Genomic DNA, 23,275 nt, shown 5'->3' with positions numbered 1-23,275 from the left:
TTCTGGTGCCAGGTATTAAATCTCATCTTAGTCTTGTCTCTCACCCATGAGACTTGTGTATATTGCTAGCCACTTTCAGAATTGTTACAATCTCAAATCTATCACATGAATATTTGGACATGACTGGTAGGCCAGCCCAGTGTACAAATTAACATATAGCAACTCTCTCTACGCTACCATTTTATGACAGGCTCTACTTATTCCATTGTTTTGCACTCAGCTCTGATTGCTAGTTGTCATTGACTGAAATCCTGTTGGCCTAAATTTATGCTGGTCAAAACAGATGACTATCAGCCTGCAACAGATGATTTTAATTACATTAAAAACTTCCTATCCTCTTTAGATTCCAAACTACCCTAGGGATCCCTTTTGCTTTTGCAAACATGATGGAAAGGGGAAACTTTAACATCAGGATAACATCACATTGAATTGGGGCTGGCAGCAGCAATATTCCAATATTAAAAACTCCACACAGCTTCCCATGGGGGCAAAAGGGAGTTGCAGAACCTGAAGGGGAAGGAAGTTCTTAATTTACAATATCTGTTGCTGGATAATGACATTATCTGCCTTGTGTTGTGTACATTTGTGCTAACAGGATTTCAGCTACTGTCTCAGTAAAAACTGAAGTTGCTCACCTGTGAGTCATGCCCAAGGGTATCACATTTTAGTAACAAGTTTAATTTTTTAGCCTCTTCGAGCATCTAAGCAAGTGGTTATTACAGTGTGTGTATTTGACTACTATGCTAGAATGTGTCATATTAGAAGTATAATAGGAAGTAGCAGAATCTAGGGATGATTTTCAGATTGGACATCTACTTCCAAGAGGGCATAGCTAAAGCAGACAGTGACATCATAGGCCAGGAGAAAGCAGAAAGGGCATGGCCCAAATGACTAATGTTTGGACTTTTTATTTTAAAATTTAACATAGTGTTTTAGCAGTTTTACACTACAACTTTTTACAAGCAGGTTATTAATTGATCCACTAAGCATATATCATTAGGAAGTACACTTTATTGTGAAGGTCAAGAGAGCAATTTCAAAGTTTCAATAATTTCAATTTTCTGACAACAGTACGAAAGCTTTAAAGTACTATGTATTCCAGCTGTGAATGCAAATCACTAAAGTTTATCCCCTGACAGGGATGGGGTTTTCATTTTAGTGATTTGCTAACACACTTGCCTCTCAAAATACTCAAATGATGCATTTTGCAGTCATATCTGGGTGTTAAAAAAAGCCTTTGCTGCAGCTTTAAAACAGTATCATTTGTAAAGAGATTCTTCAATCAAGTTGGTAACTTTAAAACCCAGATATCAGGCACTAATGGATTAGTTTTTCTGTACAAAAGTTCTACATGTGGTCACTGTAGCATTAGGCCAGAGCCTCCATTTCCTTTCAGACTTACATTTTTTTTTATCTACAAGTCTTCTCCTACACAAAATTACATTGGTTTTCTGGCCAGTTATCACCAATTCCCACCACCTTAAGTTCCTTGTGCCTTGTGCGCATAACCAAGCCAACCAATAAATTGCACTAAGTTTATTAAAGTCAACAGTATTTGATTGTGAGAGAATGGAAGTAACATTATTTAGAAAAGACATAACATACCATCAGAGATAACATCACCTTGTTAGTTTGAAGTCATTCATATGTTAGGAAAATACTGCTTTTCCTCTTCTATGACAGAGCAAGAGACACATTATTTCTAAATGAAGTCATTTAGAAACGGATCCAGACACACATAGAAGGGGAAAATATTGTACATTTCAGAGTGATTATGATTCTATAAATTGTGTTCCAAGTATAGCATACATGCCAGAAACACCATGGGATCGCAGTCATTCAGGCCATCCTTGCTAGTTATTTGCTCAGCTGGAAGGGTCTGGTCTAGGAAAAGGTTCAAAAGTGCCATTGCTGCACATAAAAAAGGTTCATCAGGGCACAATGCAAGCCTTTCCCCATAAGAATTAAGACAATACTTATCACCATACAGTTTGATATTACTTCCAATAAGTACAATATTTATTAAACATTTCTTCAGTTTGTTACATATTGTGCAACAAATTACAATATTCTGCAGCCACAAATTATATGTAGAGTATGAAGGGGGGGAATCAGCATTTGGGATCCAAAGAGCTACGATAGGCTTGCAACTGTTCTGAATTGCAACCCCCCACTCCCTTTGAAAATGCCCCTCAGTTTCCAAAGAGGTTAGCCAGGGGAGATGCTCTTCAAGAAGTATCCAAACCAACCTTGAGTGCATGGAACAAGTTAGCACAATTCTTTGGATCCTGGCCAGAGAGTAATCTTTTGTTTATAACTCTACAAGAACTAGCAAATTAGATCTTACATAGAACATATTACCAAACTTTATGCATGGAAAAGTGACAGACACGGTTGTGCTGTTGAATACAAAAATGGCTAAACTTCATCTTCAGAAGACTAAACCTGACATCTAAACATGCCAATATGATCAGGAAAAAAAATCCAAGTTTAACCAACCACAGGAAACTTATCTGGTATTTAGAAAAAAACAAGGATTACACGCATTTATAAACCAGCACACGAAAAGGTTTAACACATTTCTGAAAATGAAGTTAGCTTTATTGAACTGGGGGAAGCAATAAAAAAGTCAGTATTGAACATGTACAATCTCTGACCTTTGTGGAGACGATAAGAATCTGTTGTAGTGCAGCTACATACAGTACAATTCAGGCAATTTTTTTTTCAGTTGGGTTCAGATTTCAAACTCTTTGTTGAGAAACAAATGGGGAGAAGAGTTTTAGCAGCAACCTCCACTAGATTGCTTGACTGGAGTGCTCTGAATTTTAACATTAGATTTCTCTGCACCACCTGCTGTAGCTCCAGGACCCATTCGTTTTTTTATCTCAGCAGCCATGGTCATGAAAGACTGTTCTACATTTGTTGCGTTCTTTGCACTGGTTTCCAAAAATGGAATCCCAAGGGAATCTGCAAACTCCTGTACAGAAAAAAAATATCACTGTTAAGTGTTACTCAAACCTTAGATAAGAATGAAACTGTTTAACCATTATACATGTGTAATGAACATAATCCTTTTGATCAGTTTTGTTTAATATTTAGTTGACAACTGCTACAACATCCCACTTAGCCCTTTAGTATCCTACATCCAAGGCACTGCAATATATTTTTGCCTTTTAAATCAGTTAAGTTGGCTAAGCTGACATACCTTTGCTGTTGTATAGTCTACTACTTTCTTTGTGGTCAGATCACATTTGTTCCCTACCAACAACTTGTTGACATTTTCACTGGCGTAACGATCTATTTCTTGCAGCCACTGTTTTACGTTGTTGAATGACTCCTAGAAGGTAAAAGAAGAATGTGTCAAGCCTTGCCTTTAGTGAAGTCCAATACTGCATTCCCTTTTTAAGGGGGTCTTCAGGAAATCTTGATAAGTTTCTACAGGTCTGTTTAATGTTTGTCAAACACATCCTTGGTTTTGTTTTGTTTTTGTTTTTTAACCAGAATGACTAGGGATGGAGAGCATGTAGCCCATGGTGAAATGCTGAACCGCATCTCAAGTCAGATCCTGGCTAGGAAAGCCATTGGCAAGAGAAGAGCAGGTGGCAATTCAGCAGTGTCTGGAAGGCCACACACTTCCCCACTTTTTCTTCCACGGTTTTTCAGGAGGGCTGACTAGAATCAAGTAAAACTGTCTGGCTCTAAGGCTTTTACAAATGGAGAAAAAAACATGTGCAAACAATTGTAAGTGCTGGGAGGAAGGAGCCAACAAGCATTCCTAAACCATCACTGCCAGACCAATCATCTTGCAACTGAGCACTGGAAAGCTGCCAGGGGAATTTGAACAAGAAGCTGGTGTGTGTTATACTGCACTGAAGCCTCTTTTCCTCATACAAACGTACAAAGTTACATTTCTGTATGACTGGCCCACAAAATGGAATTCAGTTTTTAAATAAAGTACCAAAACACTCAGAACTTACCTGATCTGTAACATCATACACAACTATGATGCCATGAGCTCCTCTGTAGTAACTAGAAGTGATTGTTCGAAATCTCTCTTGCCCTGCTGTGTCCCACTACAAAAACAGAAAGCAACTTAGAAAATAACTTAAGAGACTGAATCCATTCAGAGATGTAGTTCATTCCATTCTATTAACTCCAGATAGATTAAAAAGTTTTGTAATTATTCAAATAATACTTTATGGACCACTATAAAATAACAAGCCACAAGGAATAAATGACTTAGTAGTTCTGAGAAATGCCCTTAACTATAACGGAAAATCTACAGTCTATTGAAGTCAGTTGCAAAAAAATAAAGTGGAGTGCCACAGCAATACGAGGTCCTTTGTTAAAGGGTGATTGTTAACCAGGGAGCAGCCAGGGAGAGGACCTTTGTTGTTGCCTTTAAAAAAAATCATGCTACTGTCAAAAGCATCTCTCCAAGCAAAGCATCTCCCCCAACAAAGGCTGGGTACACCAGCCTCCCATCTTGGAACCGAATATTCTCAACTAAGAATGTTCAGGTCAGCCTTCAACTTCACTGCAAATAATCTAATACTCAAGTTTTGGGAAGTTTCCTAAATTCTGTGAGTCATGAATTGCATGGTGTGAAACTGTGTACCGAATGGCCTTACAGGCTACAGCAGGGGGCAGATGCAATTTTCATTTATCCTAATTCATTTCTAGAGCCCCATGTGTCTCTGAACAACTCTGGAAGGTTGAGAAACCTCCAAAATAACATGTGAAGTGGCACGAGGATCTACTGGATGAATCAGCCAGTTGTTACACTAGCCAGTAATAGGAGAAGGCTTTCTGTTTATGTAGGGTAAACTCTAGATGCAATCCCATATTAATAACAGTTGGCAAATGTTCCACATATCAAAAATACAAGACATAGTCACTATCACACAGAGACTCTCCGTGAAGTCTGGCTTTGCCTCTATGAATCTTGGGCTCAGCAGGAAAACAGCCATATGTTTACCGCAACAAGGCCTATGAGAACTTCAGCTCCTGTCAAGGATTGCCATAGCCAGTTGTGCTATATACAAAATATATGCTGAAGATGAAGCACAGATTGACTAATGGGCTTCAGATGAGATTCATAAATTTAATAAGCAATTCAAACCTTAGTATAAGGCTTGCCTAAAACTTTTTTCACATACAGTGGTGCCTCACTTAGCGATCGCTCCGTTGAGCGACGAAATCACTTAGCAATGGACTTTTTGCCATCGCAAAAGTGATCGCTTAGCAATGGTCCCTATGGGGAAAATTCGCTTTGTGATGATCACGGGGAAGCGATCATCGGAAAGCACCCATTTTCGGCCAGCTGATCGGCGGGTTCAAAATGGCCGCCGGAAAAACAAAATGGCCACCCGCTGTTTTGCCTCGCTTAAGAGGCAGCGAAAATGGCGGCGCTATGGAGGATTTTCCCTTAAAGGCAAGTTTTTAAGCCCATAGAAACGCATTAAATGTGTTGCCTCTGGGTAGGCATCAGCCAGAGGAGGCAGGGAAGCCAGAGCACCCATGGAATAAGCTGTGTGCCCAAACTGCCCAACTGCAGAACAGCAGTTCATGCCCATATCTGTACATAATCAGAACCAAACTAAACCTGAGGGGTTCAAAGAACATATCTAAGGATGTAAATCCTATATCCTACTATGTTTTCTCTTAATTTGCTCCTCTGTAATACAGGTGAGGATCACTGGTTCTTAACCTTGGGTTACTCAGGAGTTTTGGACTGCAACTCCCAGAAGCCTTCACCACCAGCTGTCCTGACTGGGGTTTCTGGGAGTTGCAGTTCAAAAGCATCAGAGTAACAAAGGTTAACCACTGGTCAAGATCACACTTGGTTTTTAACCACAGTCAGTATTAACATGAACTGTTAATTGTACCATTATACAATTATTTCTGCATATTAATGTGTATCAAATTTCCCAGGCTGGTAGTTTTCCAAGTGTTTTATTTAGAAAGATTACTGTGTTTTAACAAAGAACATAATTTACATGAACGGAAATAGCAAACAGACAAGTCAGTTGAAATGTAAACACTTCCCTATGGGGAAAAATGCTATTAGTGTCCACTATAGGTATTTTAGCAGGGATTCCTTCAACTCCATAACCGCATTAGACAAAAGCAGCTTATTTTATCACTTCATCAACTACAATGGTAAAAAGCATACACATTTTTAATTTGAAAGCCAGCTCCTGAATTATATACAGTGGTGCCCTGCATGACAATGATAATCCGTTCTTCAAAATCGCTGTACAGTGAAATCGTCGTCATGTGAAAAAAAAAATCCCCATTGGAATGCACTGAAAACTGGTTAATGCGTTCCAATGGGGAAAATACCTGCTCATCCAGCGAAGATCCTCCGCAGGGCGGCCATTTTGTGAGTGCCAATCATCTGTTTTTAATGCCTGTCTTCCGAAACAAGGGTTGGAAAACAGCGGGGGAAGCCATTTTGCGGAGCCGACGATCAGCTGGGAAAATCGTTGTCCCGCGAAAAAACGGTTCCCAAAGCAGGGACCTAATCATCGTTAAGCGAAAAAACCCCATAGGAACCACCGTTTTGCGATCGCTATAGCGATCACAAAAAGTCATTGTCAAGCGATTTCGTCGTCATGCGGGGTCGTCGTCATGTGGGACACCACTGTACAAATGTTTAGCCAGAGTCTTTCAACAGTCCCCTATAACACAATGGATTATGGTGTTTTAATTAAAAATGCACTGAAAACAAACATGCCGAAGAGGAATCCAGTAAGCATAGATATAGTCATGGGCCATTTGTTCAGTTCTTGTATCTAACAGTTAGCAGGCATATCGCACTACGATTATCACTCAAACTCAGGCAGTTAATACTTACTATCTGAAGCTTGATTGTTTTTCCATCTAACTCTATAGTTCTGATTTTAAAATCCACACCAATTGTGCTGATGTAGCTTTCTGTGTATGTATCATCCTAGGAAGAGAAAAAATTATCAGAAATCTTGCAACCTACAGCACTGGTTCTTAACCTTGAGTTACTCAGGAGTTTTGGACTGCTACTCCCAGAAGCCTTCACCACCAGCTGTGCTGACTGGGGTTTCTGGGAGTTGCAGTTCAAATGCATCCAAGTAACAAAGGTTAAGAACCACTGACCTACAGCATTAACACAAAGAAAGGAGAGCTAGTCCAAGCAAAGCAAGTACTTTGTAGGTAACAACTGAAGCTACATCAGTGTATATTTCCTATATGTTAAAAATGAGGACATTCTGATACCAGCAATGTGTTTCACATGAAAGTTAGCAGATTATTCACCCTCCCATAGCCATTCTCAGTTTTAAAAAACCACACATTTTGAGTATGCTGCTCAGAATAAAAAAGCTACTGAACACACCCAGTATCTGCCAACATGTTTCTTTTTATTTTTTAAAATCTGCCAACATATTTCAGTTGTCACCGTTTCGGCCTTTGGTAAAAGAAAGCTTATTAAGTAAAAAGTACCAGCTCCACTGAATTTGCTCCATAAAATTTTACAAGCAGAATTCAGTGCTGCATCATTTCTTCTTGCACATCCAGATAGATGTACACTCTTTCTCTTATGATACTATGTGGATTCCCCCTCCCCTTTGGTTATGAATCACTAGCAAATAAATACATCAGGAAATTCAAACTAAATTTTGAAGATGGTTAATCATTAACAAAATGGTGAAAATGCATGCAAACTTACTGCAAACCTAAGCAGAAGGCACGATTTCCCAACACCAGAGTCTCCAATCAGAAGGAGTTTAAATAAATAGTCACTGCAAAGAGAAAAACATAGTTTAAATTATCTATTATGGCAGGCATAATAATTACAATCCATAACAGACATATAGTTTTGCTCTATTTCTATCGCAATCAGAGAAGCTCCACCCTGTCAAAATAGGGCAAGGCCTGTACAAATTATTCTTACATATTGAATAAAAGCTATTGGAACCTGTAAGGATATGGTTTTCATAGAAGAGTACACCTGATGCAGCTGCCCAAGATAAGAATTGGTGATAACAGACCAGTCCAGTAGTTTCATTTCTACTTATACAACTGATTCTACATGATATTGAATGTACTATTGCTCCCTTCATGAATCTTGTGGCACCATCTTACATACAACACCATTTCATCTCCTAAGACTTGAGCAAGGTCATTCAGTGATTTGGAGTTGGGTGTTTTCAGCATTCTAATAAGGTTGCAAATGCACTGAATTCACATCAAAGACTAGTAACAGACTACATTAATATAAAAACCCTGAAACTCAGCCAGACAAAATAAAACTACTGGTGGTAGTAGTACTTAATTTCTGAAGGTATCTGACCTCAAAGACAATTTGTTCCGGACAGGGCTGCAGTCTCCTCAAAGGATAAAATCTGTACATCTGGTATTCTCTTGTTGCCCAGACAGCATGTGTGGTATGTAGCACTACCTCCAGATTAGACTATTCAGCTGCTGCCCCCAATGAACAGCTTGTCACTGCTATCTTTGTTCTGGCAACATCCAGATTGGTCTATGGCAATGTGGTACACAAAAGGATTTCCCTGGAGAAGACTAAAAACTTCAGTTGGTATAAAAAAAACTTTTCTTACAACAGTAAGTGATCTAGCACTTAATGCTGCACCCTGAGTCATTTTAGTTAACCTCAGTACAGTGGACCCTCTACTTACAGAATTAATTTGTATTGGAACGGTGGCTACAGGTTGAAAAGTCTGTAGGTCGAGGCTCCATTGACCTACAATGCATTGAAAACCGATTAATCCGTAACCGGCTGTTTTTGTTCCATTTTGGTTTTTTCTGGTCTGTAGGTCGATTCTCTCTCTGTAAGTCGAACCTAAATTTTGCAGCCAGAGAAGTCTAACTCGAAAAGTCTGTAAGTTGAGCCCTCTGTAAGTCGAGGGTCCACTGTATCTCAATTATTTGCCACTAACTACTAGGATAGCTGTAATTAGATTAAGTTACAAATTAGCATATGCAGCCCACCCTCTATTGCCATCTCTGGCAGGAAGCAAAGCATTACCCTATCCTGACAAGTGCTGTGGCAGCAAATACCTCATTGGTTGAGGAGGAAGGATTGAAACTGAAACTTCATCCCTCCTCCCTAGACTCAAAAGGAGGGTGCAGTAATAGTGCTGACATCAATAACACCCTCCTCCAAAAGAGTAGAAGGATGGGGTGGGTGGCAGTGCCCATCTATCCAAGTAGCTCCCAGTGTAAAAGGATAGGAAAAAAAGAGGCTGCTGGTGATGGCAGTACAGCTAGGAATTAAACTAACATAGAAAGTTCTCTATATTGTAGACCCAACCTTTGAAGATGTTGTGGTAATTGTTTTAAAGGCATGCAGAAAGCAGCATGCACAACAGACTGACATTGTCAGACACTGACAAAATCCCATGCAGAAGAGCTGCCTAGGTGAGGTGGGGAATGGTGAATTCATCAACCCCATGTGTCCTAACACCTGATGAAATCTCCTCATTCAGGCTAATCACAGAGCTAGCCTTAATCACTGAAAACAATCATAACACATTGTTTAATGGTTGGTCCTTGGATGTCAAGACTTCAAGTACATGATGAATTTATACATACATTCAAAACCTGGTATTTTCATCAAGAAGCCTACGAAAAGCCTCAACAGAGATTACCTACACTTTCATGAACAAGTTAACAGGCTTAAACTTATTCCTCAGAAAGGCTTCAATTCTATGTACCATGGCTTACAGAAAAAGCAACAGAAACATACATAGGACTGGAGTGAAGGAGAATATGATTAGCTGTAGTTTCAAGTGAGTTTGTTGCTTTCTGTCTTGTTAAGTAAATAACATTTGCTTGACAAAATAACTTTACAACAACTTTGTTCAAATCATTTGATAAAAATGGTAGTTAGGCATCCTTCAGTCTTGAGAGACTATGGTAACGTGGCTCTGTATCGAGGAATTGGAACAGCATTTAGGGTGGCTAAAAAGACCAATTCGAGACTGACACTCCCTTCCACACTAAAGACAAATACAATCTGTCCCCTGTGCAGCTCCCTGATTTTGCTGCTTTCGGGACTACCTCTTTGTCTTGGCCTGCTGAACAAGTGTCTCTTCAAATTGGGAGAGGCCATGATGCATCGTCTGCCTCCAGGCTGAACACTCAGATCCAAGGTTTCCCATCTGTTGAGGTCCATTCCTAAGGTCTTCAGATCCCGCTTCCAGATATCCTTGTATTGCAGCTGTGGTCTCCCTTTGGGGCGATTTCCCTGCACTAATTCTCCATGCAGGAGATCTTTTGGAATCCGACCATCAGCCATTCTCACAACATGCCCAAGCCAACATAGATGTCACTGTTTCAGTAATGTATACATGCTAAGAATTCCAGCTCGTTTGAGAACTATTCTATTTGGAACTTTGTCCTGCCAGGTGATACCAAAAATGCATAGGAGACAACTCACATGGAACGTGTTCAGCTTCCTCTCCTGCCGTGCACAAAAGGTCCAGGACTCACTGCAGTACAGGAGTGTGCTCAGGACACAGACTCTATAGACCTGGATCTTGGTATATGCCGTCAGCTTCTTATTAACCCATACTCTGTGAGTCTAGAGAACGTGGTAGCTGCTTTGCCAACGAGTTTATCCAGCTCAACATCTAGAGACAGTGTCAAAGAAGAGCCTCGTGGCACAGTGGTTAAAACGCTGTACTGCAGCTAAAAAAAAAAACTGTGCTCACGACCTGGGGTTCAAATCCCAGGTAGCCGGCTCAAGGTTAACTCAGCCTTCCATCCTTCCGAGGTCGGTAAAATGAGTACCCAGCTTGCTGGGGGGGCAATGTGTAGCCTGTATAATTAAAATTGTAAACCGCCCGGAGAGTGTTTGTAGCGCTATGGGGCGGTATATAAGTCCAATAAATAAATAAATAAATAAAGATCATTGAGCCAAGGTACACAAATTCATGAACAACCTCCAATTCTTGTGTAGAGATGGGAATAGAGGGAGGCGAGTCCACGCCCTGGCCCATGACTTATGTTTTCTTCAGGCTGACTGTTAGTCCAAAGCCTTGGCAGGCCTTGCTGAAGTGATTCGTGAGTTGTTGGAGGTCTTCAGCAGAGTGAGCAACAATAGCTGCATCACTGGCAAAGATGAAGTCCTGCATGAATTTCAGCTGGACTTTGGTCTTCGCTCTCAATCTAGAGAGATTAAAGTGCTTTCCATCTGATCTAGTCTGGAAATAGACCCCTTCTGTTGCAGTTCCAAAGGCCTACTTCAGCACACAGCAAAAAAGATCCCAAACAGGCTCGGCGCGAGGACAGAGCCCTGTTTCACGCTGCTTTGGATGTCAAAGGGATCATGAAAGGACCTGATCCTCATGAAAGGACCTGATGATGTTAAGGAGTCGAGGTGGGCATCCAATCTTGGGAAGGATTTTAAAAAGGCTGTCCCTGCTAACCAAATCAAATGCCTTTGTGGGATCTATGAAGGCCACAAAGAGTGGCTGTTGTTGTTCCCTACATTTCTCCTGCAACTGTCTGAGGGAGAATACCATGTCAGTGGTGGATCTATTAGCTTGAAATCCACACTGTGATTCTGGATAGACTCTGCCTGCAAGCACCTGGAGCCTCTTTAGCACAACATGGGCAAGCAGCTTCAACGGTGAGAAGAGAGTTGCCACGGTAGTTATTGCAGTTGTCCCGTCTCCTTTGTTCTTATACAATGTGATGATGCTTGCATCTTTCATGTCCTGTGGTACTCCACCTGCCCACCAGCAAAGACAAAAGATTTCATACAGCTCGGTGGTGATGATCTCTTTACAGCACTTCAGCAGGAATGTTTTTCCAGATGCCTTGCTGAAGGTGAGGGAATCCAAGGCCACTTTTATTTCTGCTAAAGTTGGTTCACTGTCCAACTCTTCCAAGACAGGCAGGCACTCAATGTTATTTAATGCCTCTTCAGTTACTGCATTCTCTCTGGAATATAGCTCAGAGTACTGCTGCACCCAGCGTTCCATCTGCTGTGCTCAGTCCTGGATGAACATGCCTGTAAGCAGACTTCAAGGGAGCAGATTTCTTCTGTATTGGACCTAAAGGCTGCTTGATACAGTCATACATTCCCCTGATGTTACCTGTGCCCACTGCCATCTGTATCTGAGAGCAGAGCTGAAGCCAATAATTGTTGGAACATCTCCTGGCACCCTGTTGGACTTTGCTATGAACAAGCTGAAGTTGTAGTCACTAAGACAGGCTTTGTATGCTGCTAGACCTCTCCTCTTATCCTCGATGGCTGGCATCAAAATGTATATTCAATGAAACCAGACCATTCTTATTATTAAACTTATTATCCATACTACAAGGAGTTTTGGACAACATATATGGCTCAGTGCCAGTGAATATTCAGGCACTGCAATAGACTGAAGAACTTTCAGTGTAAGCACCTACAACTATTACTGCTACAAGTAATTTAAAGAATAGTATTAAAAACTATGGCCAGAATCATATTACATATTTATACTGCCATAATTCCATCAGCATAAATTTCAGCAGCAAACTATCATAAATTAATAAATCAGCATAGGCATTTACTATCTCATACCAGTTAACATGACATGTGTATAATAATAAACACCTATGCCAGCTTCTTAACCTGCAAGAAGTGATGAGCATAACTGACAGGATTGTGGCCCATGCTTAATATTGCACTTTGTATAATGCTCCCACTCGAGTTATTTCAAGGTAACACCTAGCCACTGTCCATAATCAGTAACGTATACAGAAAGGAATAATTAATTGCATCCAATAATTTATTTACTGAAAGATCCAGGACTTGGCTTTTACTTGACCATCAGTGAAAAACAAATGAGTTTCTAAATGTTTTATAATCAGCATACGAGCACCACTGTAACATCCCATCACAAACCGGTGAAACAGTGCCATAGATGTAAATTATAGCTTAGTCTGGGGAATGATCTGAGCATAATTAAGAACATTTATGCTCCTTTAATAACTAGCACATTAAACTGCTTAAATGTCTCCCAGATAATTAGTTTTGAAAAAATACTGAATCATGAGTGCGGTATGCATTCATTTTTTTCTGGTCACGATTTATTTATTTCAGTATTGTATTTTTTTAAATTATTATATTAAAACCATAAACCAAAAACACTTCTACATTGCATTACATTAATCCTGCTAAGATTGAAATATATTTCTCTTAAACATATTACTCCACCTGTGCCACCTTCACCATCAGGGCTAGGTTTTCCTTTTGATATCCCTACATTTCATTCCATCCCATTTCTTTGCAGACACACACTGATTCTTCTCCCAGTGTATACCCCTTCCCTTTCTGAAATACATACAGTATTCCATAGCCCAGTGCTATTCAATATTTTTAATTAATGAGCTGGATCAGGAGATACAGGGAATGCTAATCAAATCTGCAGATGACACAAAATTGGGTGGAATAGCTAACACCCTGGAAGACAGAAACAAAATTCAAAATGATCTAGACAGGCTTGCGCACTGGGCTGAAAACAGAATGAAATTCAACAGCAATAAATGCAAAGTACTGCACCTATGAAAAAGAAACCAAAACACAAATTACAAGATAGGGGATACATGGGACAGCAATACTAGGAGCAAAAAGGATCTTGGAATCGTCACAGATCACAAGCTGAAGATGAGACAACAATTTGATGTGGCTACAAAAAAAAGCAAATGCTATTTTAGGTGGCATTAACAGAAATATAGTCTCCAAATCCTGTGAGGTACAAGTTCCCCTCTATTCGGCACTGGTTAGGCCTCAACTTGAGTACCGCGTCCAGTTCTGGACACCACACTTCAAGAAGGATGCCAACAAATTGGAACAAGTTCCAAATTGGAACAACAATTGGAACAAGAAGGGCAATAAGGATGATCAGGGGGCTGAAAACCAAGCTCTGTGAGGAAAGACTAAAAGAGGATGGCATGTTTAGCATTGAGAAAAGAAGACTGAGGGGAGATATGATAGTACATTTCGAATATCTGAAAGGCTGCCACACAGAGGAGGGTCAGAAATGGATCTGTTCTCAATCATCCCTGAGTGCAGGACACACAACAATAGGCTCAGGTTACACAAAGCCAGATTTCGGTTGAATATCAGGAAAAACTTCCTGTTAGAACAGTGTAGCAATGGAACCAATTACCTTGAGAGGTGGCGAGTGCTCCAACACTGGAGCCATTCAAGAGAAATTTAGACAACCACCTGTCAGATATCCTTTGCTTTATATTCCTGCACTGAGCAGGGGGTTGGAATCAATGGCTTTATATGCCCCTTCCAACTTCATGATTCTATAAAATAAATTCCATTTTTTTAAAAAAATCATTGCTTTTTGATAAACCTCTTAAATTCATTTCACAAGTTAGTTTTCCATTACTCGCCATATCCCAAATTTCTCTGTATCATTCCTCAATATTAATTTGGTTATCACTTTTCTAATTCTTTACAAATAACCTTGTTGCTGTAACCATTATAATAATTAAATCCCTTTTCTCTCTCTTCAATTTATTATCATTAATCATATTCAACAAAGCAGTCAATGGGAATATCTGAATATTTAATCCAGTTATTTCCTAATTTTTTCAAGGCTTGCATCCATTCTTTCCTCCTTATATCACATTACCACATGTGTAAACATATCCCTTTTTCTTTTTTGCACCTCCAACATAGAGATGATAGATTCATATTTTATTTCAGAATTTTAAAGCCACTTTAAAGCAAAAATCCTCCCACAGCAGTTTACAATCAATATCAGAACAATTTAAATATAATTTGTAATATTCTGAAGAACAGCAATGCAAGACACCCAACCCAATCCCACCACCTACTGAACAATTTAACACTTAATAAAGGAAACAGTAAAAAAAAAAAAATCCAGCCCTGCATTTTTAACTACAACTAGACTAAAATTAAAAAAATATTTGTACAGCCTATTTAAAACAGACTGGAAAGGACCCAAGCACATCCTTAAGAAAGAAAAGGCACTGCTAACTGAACTTGCTAGGAGACCCACTCTTAAGGTCTGGATGAGTTGAATATACAGTGGTACCTTGCTTAACTATGTTAATTGGTTCCCCAAAAAACATTGCTGTCAAACCTACAGTTCAATGCATTCCAATGGGGGGGGGAATTCACCAAAAATTAACGAAGACTCAGAACAAAGCCAAATTAAGTTTGCAAAGGTTTTACAAGGTGCACTAACGATCCCAAGCATTTAAAACAGTTTTTGAACATTTTAAGACACACTTAAAATAGCAAAAACAGACATCGCTAAGCGAAACAGGAAGACCTAAACTGTCATCGCTAAGTGAGGCAAGGTCCCGAACATCGCTATGCGAAATTTCCCCACAGGGAACATCGCTAAACAGAGCGCAAAATCGCTCCAAAAACCTCATCGCTAAGCGAATACATCGTTAAATGAGGCAATCGCTAAGCGAGGCATCACTGTATGTGCATGGCCATTCAAAATATCACATCCCAAACCAACTAGGCTATTAAAGGTAGCCTGGACCACTTGACTGCGAGTCTGAAAATAAAACATCAGCTAGTGTACTTAGAAAAGAATATGTGATGTATGCACAAAATACTTGGTTTTTACAAGCAGTCAGATAAATTCAACTTCAGCAAAGCTTCCAAAACATCCTTAAAGGTAGCCCTGTGTAAAGCGTATTATAGTAGTCTAATCTACAGACAAGTAGGGCATGTATAACAAAAGGTATAGTCTACCTTATCCAGAAATTTATTTCCAGCTTTTACCCCGCCCATCTAGATTCAACGAGTCTATGGCTGCAACTGGTAACTGCTGAAGCTAATAAAGAATTGAACATACCACCTCTGCTTCTGTCAACAGACAGAATAGCTATTATCCCAAAACCATGTCCAAACATCACTATAGGGGTTTGGTGATCTCCCCAGGATAGGTAAAGATACTTCAGCACAAAGCTCTTTAATGCATATCTTAAGTACCACAAGAAGCAAGATGGAAGCCTAGGTAAAGGTAAAGGTAAAGGTTCCCCTTGACAATTTTTGTCCAGTCGTGTCCGACTCTAGGGGGCGGCGCTCATCCCGCTCTTCAAGCCATAGAGCCAGCGTTTTTGTCCGAAGACAATCTTTCCGTGGTCACATGGCCAGTGTGATTTAGATACGGAACGCTGTTTACCTTCCCACCGAGATGGTACCTATTTATCTACTCGCATTTGCATGCTTTCGAACCGTTAGGTTGGCGGGAGCTGGGACAAGCAACGGGCGCTCACTCCGTCGCGTGGATTTGATCTTATGACTGCTTGGTCTTCTGACCCTGCAGCACAGGCTTCTGCGGTTTAGCCCACAGCGCCACCACGTCCCTCTCAAGATGGAAGCCTAAGGCAGTTAAAAAAAAAACCAACAAAAAACAAACAGTCCTGAGTAGGGTGTACAACAACAGTCTTTCAGTATCACTTTCTGGATCTCTTTGAAGAGGGGGCACAGTTGTCATACTCCAACAAGAATACTACTTTGTGATATTAGAAGATACAAAGCGGTCCTGCAAAATGTAAGGCTGTTTTGATCCTAGAAGCAGGCCAGAAAACCAGCTGGAATAGATCCAAAAAGTAATCCAAGAATGCCCAGAACAGATAAAACACTCTATTAAGCTTTTTGCTGAGGTGGGTAATAATGATCAAAGATCATAAGATGTAGATCTACATGTGTACAAACACTGTCTCCACACTACTCTCCTCCTGAAGCCCATTATTCAAATTAATTCCTCACACTAGAGCTAATCTCTAACTGAACCTTATTATCTCTCCCAAGTTCACATAAGTTCCAAAAGTGGTTTAATGTAACAGTTGCTTCACTGAATTCTCACAATTTTAGAAGGAACATTCTGGTTCCTATTATTATTTGTTGTTGTTTAGTTGTGTCCAGCTCTTTGTGACCTCATGGACCAGCGCACTGACCATCCATCTCATCCTCTGTCATCCCCTTCTCCTCTTGCCTTTACACTTTCCAACATCAGTTTTTTTTTTCCAGGGAGTCTTCTCTTCTCATGAGATGGCTAAAGTATTCGAGCCTCAGCTTCAGGATCTGTCCTTCCACTGAGCACTCAGGGTTTCCTTCAGAATGAATAGGTTTGATCTCCTTCCAGTCCAGGGGACTCTCAAGAGCCTCCTCCAGCACCACAATTCAAAAGCATTAATTCTTCGGCAGTCAGCTTTCTTTATGGTCCAGTTCTCACTTCCATACATTGCTACTGGAAAAACCATAGCATTGACTATGCAGACTTTTGGCAGCCAGGTAATGCCTCTGCTTTTTAAGATGCTGTCTAGGTTTCTCACTTTCCTCCCAAGAAGCAGGCGTCTTTTAATTTTGTGGCTGCTGTCACCATCTGCAGTGATCATGGAGCCCAAGAAGGTAAAATAATAATAATAATAATAATAATAATATAATAATATAATTTATTGTCATTGTAAGTATATACACAGTATACCATACAACGAAATTCACAGACACCCAGAGACCAGACACATGCACACACATAACATTCCCCAAACACTCCCCACCCACTAGAAGTCCCCTACTAAAAATACAAACATGTACACCTCAGGCCAAGTAACACAGTCCAACTAATTATTCACTACTGGTGGTCTTTAAGCTCATTATTATGAGTCTGTCTCTGCCTCCATATCTTTCCCTTCTATGTGCCAGGAGGTGATGGAGCCAGTGGCCATGATCTTAGTTTTTTTGATGCTGAGCTTCAGACCATTTTTGGCACTCTCCTCTTTCGCCCTCATTACAAGGTTCTTTAATTCCTCCTCACTTTCTGCCATTAGAGTGGTATCATCTGTAGATCTGAGGTAGTTGATATCTCTTCCGGCAATCTTAATTCTGGGTTGGGATTCCGCCAGTCCAGCCTTTCGCATGATGTATTCTGCATATAAGTTAAATAAGTAAGGAGACAATATACAGCCTTGTCCTACTCCTTTCCCAATTTTGAACCAATCACAGTTGTTCCATATCCAGTTCTAGCTTCCTGTGCCACATATAGATTTCTCAGGAGATAGATTAGGTGGTCAGGCACTCCCATATTTTTAAGAACTTGCCATAGTTTTTGTGGTCCGCACAGTCAAAGGCTTTTGCAAAGTCAATGAAGCAGAAGTAAATGTTTTTCTTGAACTCTCTGGCTTTTTCCATAATCCAGCGCATGTTAGCAATTTGGTCTTTAGTTCCTCTGCCCCCTCGAAATCCAGCATATACTTCCAGGAGTTCTCGGTCCATATACTCTGAAGCCTACCTTGTAGGAATTTGAGCATAGCCTTGCTAGCGTGTGAAATGAGTGCAACTGTATGGTAGTTGGAGCATTCTTTGGCACTGCCCTTCTTTGGGATTGGGATGTACACAGATCTTTTCCAATCCTCTGGCCACTGCTGAGTTTTCCAAACTTGCTGGCATATTGAGTGTAGCAGCTTATCATCATCTTTTAAGATTTTAAATAGTTCCACTGGAATGCCAGCACCTCCACTGGCCTTGTTGTTAGCCATGCTTTCTAAGGCCTATTTGACTTCACTCTCCAGGATGTCTGCCTCAAGGTCAGCAACCACACTATCTGGGTTGCCCAGGACATCCAGATCTTTCTGGTATAATTCCTCTGTGTATTCATACCACCTCTTCTTGATGTCTTCTGCTTCTGTAAGGTTCCTACCATTTTTGTCCTTTATCGTATCCATCTTTGCACAAAATGTTCCTTTAATAGCTCCAATTTTCTTAAACAGATGTTTTTCCCTTTCTATTATTTTCCTCTACATCTTTGCACTGTTCACTTAAGACCCCCTTTGCACAAAAGGTTCCTTTAATATCTCTAATTTTCTTGAACAGATCTCTGGGTTTTTCCTTTCTATTATTTTCCTCTATATCTTTGCACTGTTCATTTAAGAAGGCCCTCTTGTCTCTCCTTGCTATTCTTTGGAAGTCAGCATTCAATTTTCTGCAAGTCTCCCTATCTGCCTTGTATTTTGTTTCCCTTGTCTTCTCTGCTATTTGTAAGGCCTCGTTGGACAGCCACTTTGCTTTCATGCATTTCCTTTTCTTTGGGATTCAAGTTTAAGCTTGAGTTTTGCTATAAGAAGCTGATGATCAGAGGCACAATGAGCTCCAGGACTTGTTTTTGCTGACTGTATAGAGTTTCTGTATCTTTGGCTGCAGAGAATATAATTAATCTGATTTTGGTATTGCCCATCTGGTGATTTCCATGTGTAGAATGTGTGTTGTTGGAAAAGAGTGTTTGTGATGACCAGCTTGTTCTCTTGACAAAACTTTATTAGCCTTTGCCCTGCTTCGTTCTGAACTCCAAGGCCAAACTTCCCTGTTGTTCCTTTTATCTCTTGACTCCCTACTTTAGCATTCCAATCCTCTAGAATGAGAAGAACATCATTCTTGGGTGTCAGTTCTAGAAGGTGTTGTAAGTCTTCGTAGAAATGGTCAATTTCAGCCTCTTCAGCATCGGTAGTACAGCTTTTCCCACTCTTTTATTGACTATGAGCGCTACTCCATTTCTTCTACAGGATTCTTGCCCATAATAGTAGACATCATAATCATCTGAACTGAATTAGCTCATTCCTGTCCACTTTAGTTCACTGACACCCAGGATGTCAATGTTTATTCTTGCCATCTTCTGTTTAACCACAGCCAGCTGACCAATGTTCATAGATCTTACATTCCAGGTTCCTATGCAGTATTTTTCTTTGCAGCTTCGGACTTTCCTTTCACTTCCAGGCATGTCTGCAGCTGAGCATCTTTTCAGCTTTGGCCCAACCACTTCATTAGCTCTGGAGCTACTTGTACTTGTCCTCCGCTCTTCATCAGTAGCATGTTGGACGCCTTCCGACCTGAGGGGCTCATCTTCCAGCGTCATACTGTATCTTGTAGCCTTCTGTTTCTGTCCATGGAGTTTTCTTGGCAAAGGTACTGGAGTGGCTTGCGAGTTCCTGCTCCAAGTGAATTGCGTTTAGTCAGAACTCTCCATTATGACTTGTCCATCTTAGGTGTCCCTGTACGGCATAGCCCATAGCTTCTCTGAATTACTCAAGCCCCTTTGTCATGACAAGGCAGCAATCTATGAAGGGGTTGGTTCCTATTAACTTCTAGCAAAAAAACCAAATGTAGATTTATCTGCTACTACATCTATCACTGTATAGTGCCCTAAGAGGAAAGCCTTCTCAAAACTCCATTCTGATGCTGCACAATATTTCATTTAGAAACAGCCACAAAATTACCATAATTTTATTTTCCTGTTTATCAAAACGGGTGACCGTTTTAATCAAAACATATTATGTTAGACCCTGAATACAAACAATTTCTTTAAATGTTTTTACTTAGGGTACTAGAAACACAAATATATACTCCTATGATCCTAGGGGCAACCCCACACAAGGTAAGCTTTTAACTTTACTGCTGTTTATGTTTCAAACGAAGAACAAAATAAGAACAACATTGTATTCATAAGGAACTCGAAGTGTGCAAAGGGGAAGAAGTGAGGAATCAATTAAAAAACTTTTTAAACCACTGAAGATCAACATTCCTGGTTTTTGGCAGTTGCCCTTACAGTTTCAGTTTTCACTTTTGAGAAGTGTATCACTGCAATGCAGCAACATTGCAAAATCAACATAAGCCCAGAAAGCATTTTGTAAGAATCATGTGGCAAACACATGACCCTCAGCTAAATGAAGGGTGGACATCCATGTTAAGTAGTCAACAGCAATTGGTTAGAAAATGAGAATGACATCAACTGTCAGAATGAGACCAGGCTACACTTTACCCCTTACAGCTGAAAATCTGGAGAAATAAAAAAAATTCTACGCAATTTTGATACATAAAAAGATTATTTGAGAAACAGGTTTGTGTATTCCATGTTGGCAGTCCTGAAGGAACAGACAAACTTTGGGGGGAGGGGGGGGAAGGCTCCTATATATTCAACAACTTCTCAGTGTTAAGGGACAAAATGTCATTAACTTTTCATGACGTGTCATAAAATCTTCTCACTCTCCAGCTGTGACAACTGCTATTTGTAACCCAAACTCCCACAGGACAACACTAGAGGTTTCCTCCATTTCTATTTCTTTGTTGTGTTTCTTAGTATATTCTGAAGAATGAAAACATTCCAAAATGACTTGAGCAGTGCAGAATAAAAAGCTAATAAAAGAAACTTCTTCTAAACTGTAGGGGCAACAAGATAAATTCATTAGGAGACCACTCTTGTGCCCTCCATCTATGCTGTGGAGATAAGAGTGATCTGCCTTGCAAGGCAAGCCTGAACAATATAATGCCTATGGATCAACCGTGGTCCTCTGTAAGAACTCCAAGGACCCGTCCTTTGCACTTTTCCACATTTTTGGTTATTCTTTCAATTTCTGTATTTCTAGCAATCTGCGTTACTTTTTCTATACTGATCCTTGTATTTCCCAGTTTTTTTTCCAAAAAGAGAGCTAAATATCTCAGATTTCCTCAACAGTACGCATAACTTGCATAACTCAAACAGCAAAAATCCTGTATATTGATGCTACCAAACTTAATGAAAAACAAAAACAAAACAGGTAGCCATAAGGCAGCAATAAGGTTAGAAAGAGAAGGACACCAGTAACACACCAAGAAGGGAAAGGGGATGAGAGCAGAAATGAATGAACAGATCTCTGTGCAGCTACAGAAACACCTGTTTGTAGGTAATCAAGAGATGGTGTACTGACCTGTGGTAGAGAGAACACATATGCTGCAAAAATGGAAGAAATAGTGCTATTGAGTGTAAAGAGAGCAGATGAGTTGTTAACACAAAGTCATACATCAGAACCTACGGGAATTGCAAAGAATGGAAGCACAAGCTAAAATTACAGAGAGAAAGAGAAGTAAATTCAAAAAGTTAAGATGAAAATGAAGCTATAATTGAAGTTGAGTGATGTCTAAGGGCAACATTTTAGAGAATAATATAAATCGCACTGAGCTCCTTGAAAAACACACAAAATAACCCTTCCCTTAAATCTTCCCTTCATTTTTCATATATAAGTACTAGAAAACATCTGCATTGTCAATAACTTACATGTATAATTTTAGAAAGAACTCCTACAAAATCAGGCTCCGGCAAAGTCCTAGCTTTTGAAAGAAACCAATTCTTAGCATAGACTTTCTCCAAACACCGAAAACTCCACCTGTAGCACTTTATTCACTCCCTTGCGGGTCCGAGCCCATTTCTAAGCGCTGCATCTCCGCAACCAACCTTACCCTGGGTAGACCCTGTTGTTCAAATGTTCCCAGCCCCACCAGCCCCCTCCGCCTAACGGCCTCTGAAACTGTCCTAGGAGAGACCTCGGGATCTTTCAGGTGCCAACTCTTCCCCAGCAGCCGCCTTGCCTGCTCCTTTTACCTCCCAGGTCCCAATTAACATCCACTCAGCGCCCAAGGTCTGCAGCCTAAGCCTACCTCTCGGCGCCACTTTCCCTCAGGGCCTCTCCCCAGTTCCTGCTTTCTTCTCTACAAGGCAATCCTTCGGCCCGGCCCCTTCAGCCGAGACACCGTTATCCCTTTTTTGCTTCAACTCTTCCTACTCCACGCCAACCCCCGAACCGCCACCCCGCGGGCTCAGGTCCTTGCGCTCCCCCCCCCCACACACACACACCCCGAGTCCCCAGTCCGCTCCTTCTCCTCCGCCCACCTACACACGCGGTGCGCTGCGTCGCCTTTCCCCGCCACTCTACTCACTATTCGGGATTCATGCTGGACATGTCAGTGAGGGCCCCGCGGCCTGTAGAGAACGAGCTCGCTCCGCGGAGCAGGCGGCGGTCAGACCACCGACGGCAGCTCCTGGGTGGGGGGTGGGCGGCTTTCTATCCAAATAAGCAGTAGGAGGGAACAGCACCGGCAATGACAGCCACTCCCTTTCCACCGGGCTCAACTTCCTCCCTCACAGGTACCGGCAGCGCTGGCGGCGTTAGCCTCCGTTCTGGTACCAAGAACCCAAAATGGCGGCCAGCCCCCGAACCAGGAAACAGAAAAACCTCTGGCGGAGGGCTGGAACTTACATGGTGGTGGGTAGGTGGTGGAAACCCAGGAAAGGAATGCTGGGAAACTGAGTTCCCAAACGCGGAAATCGCCTTTAGACCAGCGCGGACCTGAGTTCAAAAGAAAACTCTGTTTCCCGGCAACGACCGCCGCAGGCTTAACGCGTGCGCACTCCGGACGCTTTATGTCCTGTTTCCCGGTTGACTCAACTTTGATATTCAGCTAACGGATTGGCTGACT

General features: G+C 40.9%; 1 protein-coding gene across 1 annotated transcript; it reads right to left on the bottom strand.

Moving 5' to 3' along the window:
- Window positions 1-892: 892 nt before the first annotated feature.
- RAB1A (RAB1A, member RAS oncogene family) lies at window positions 893-23,030 on the bottom strand. Its single transcript, XM_020803348.3, has 6 exons — window positions 22,736-23,030; window positions 7,706-7,778; window positions 6,860-6,955; window positions 3,978-4,073; window positions 3,206-3,337; window positions 893-2,977 (listed from the first exon to the last, which is right to left on the bottom strand). The coding sequence occupies exons 1-6, from the start codon at window positions 22,756-22,758 to the stop codon at window positions 2,780-2,782; spliced, it is 618 nt and encodes a 205-aa protein (XP_020659007.2). The 5' UTR covers window positions 22,759-23,030; the 3' UTR covers window positions 893-2,779.
- Between the last annotated feature and the right edge of the window lie 245 nt (window positions 23,031-23,275).

The sequence above is a fragment of the Pogona vitticeps genome, chromosome 1, assembly GCF_051106095.1.
Source record: "Pogona vitticeps strain Pit_001003342236 chromosome 1, PviZW2.1, whole genome shotgun sequence".
Taxonomy (NCBI): Eukaryota; Metazoa; Chordata; class Lepidosauria; order Squamata; family Agamidae; genus Pogona; species Pogona vitticeps.
Note: the sequence above shows the minus strand (reverse complement) of the source record. Positions and strands in the feature narration are given on the sequence as shown.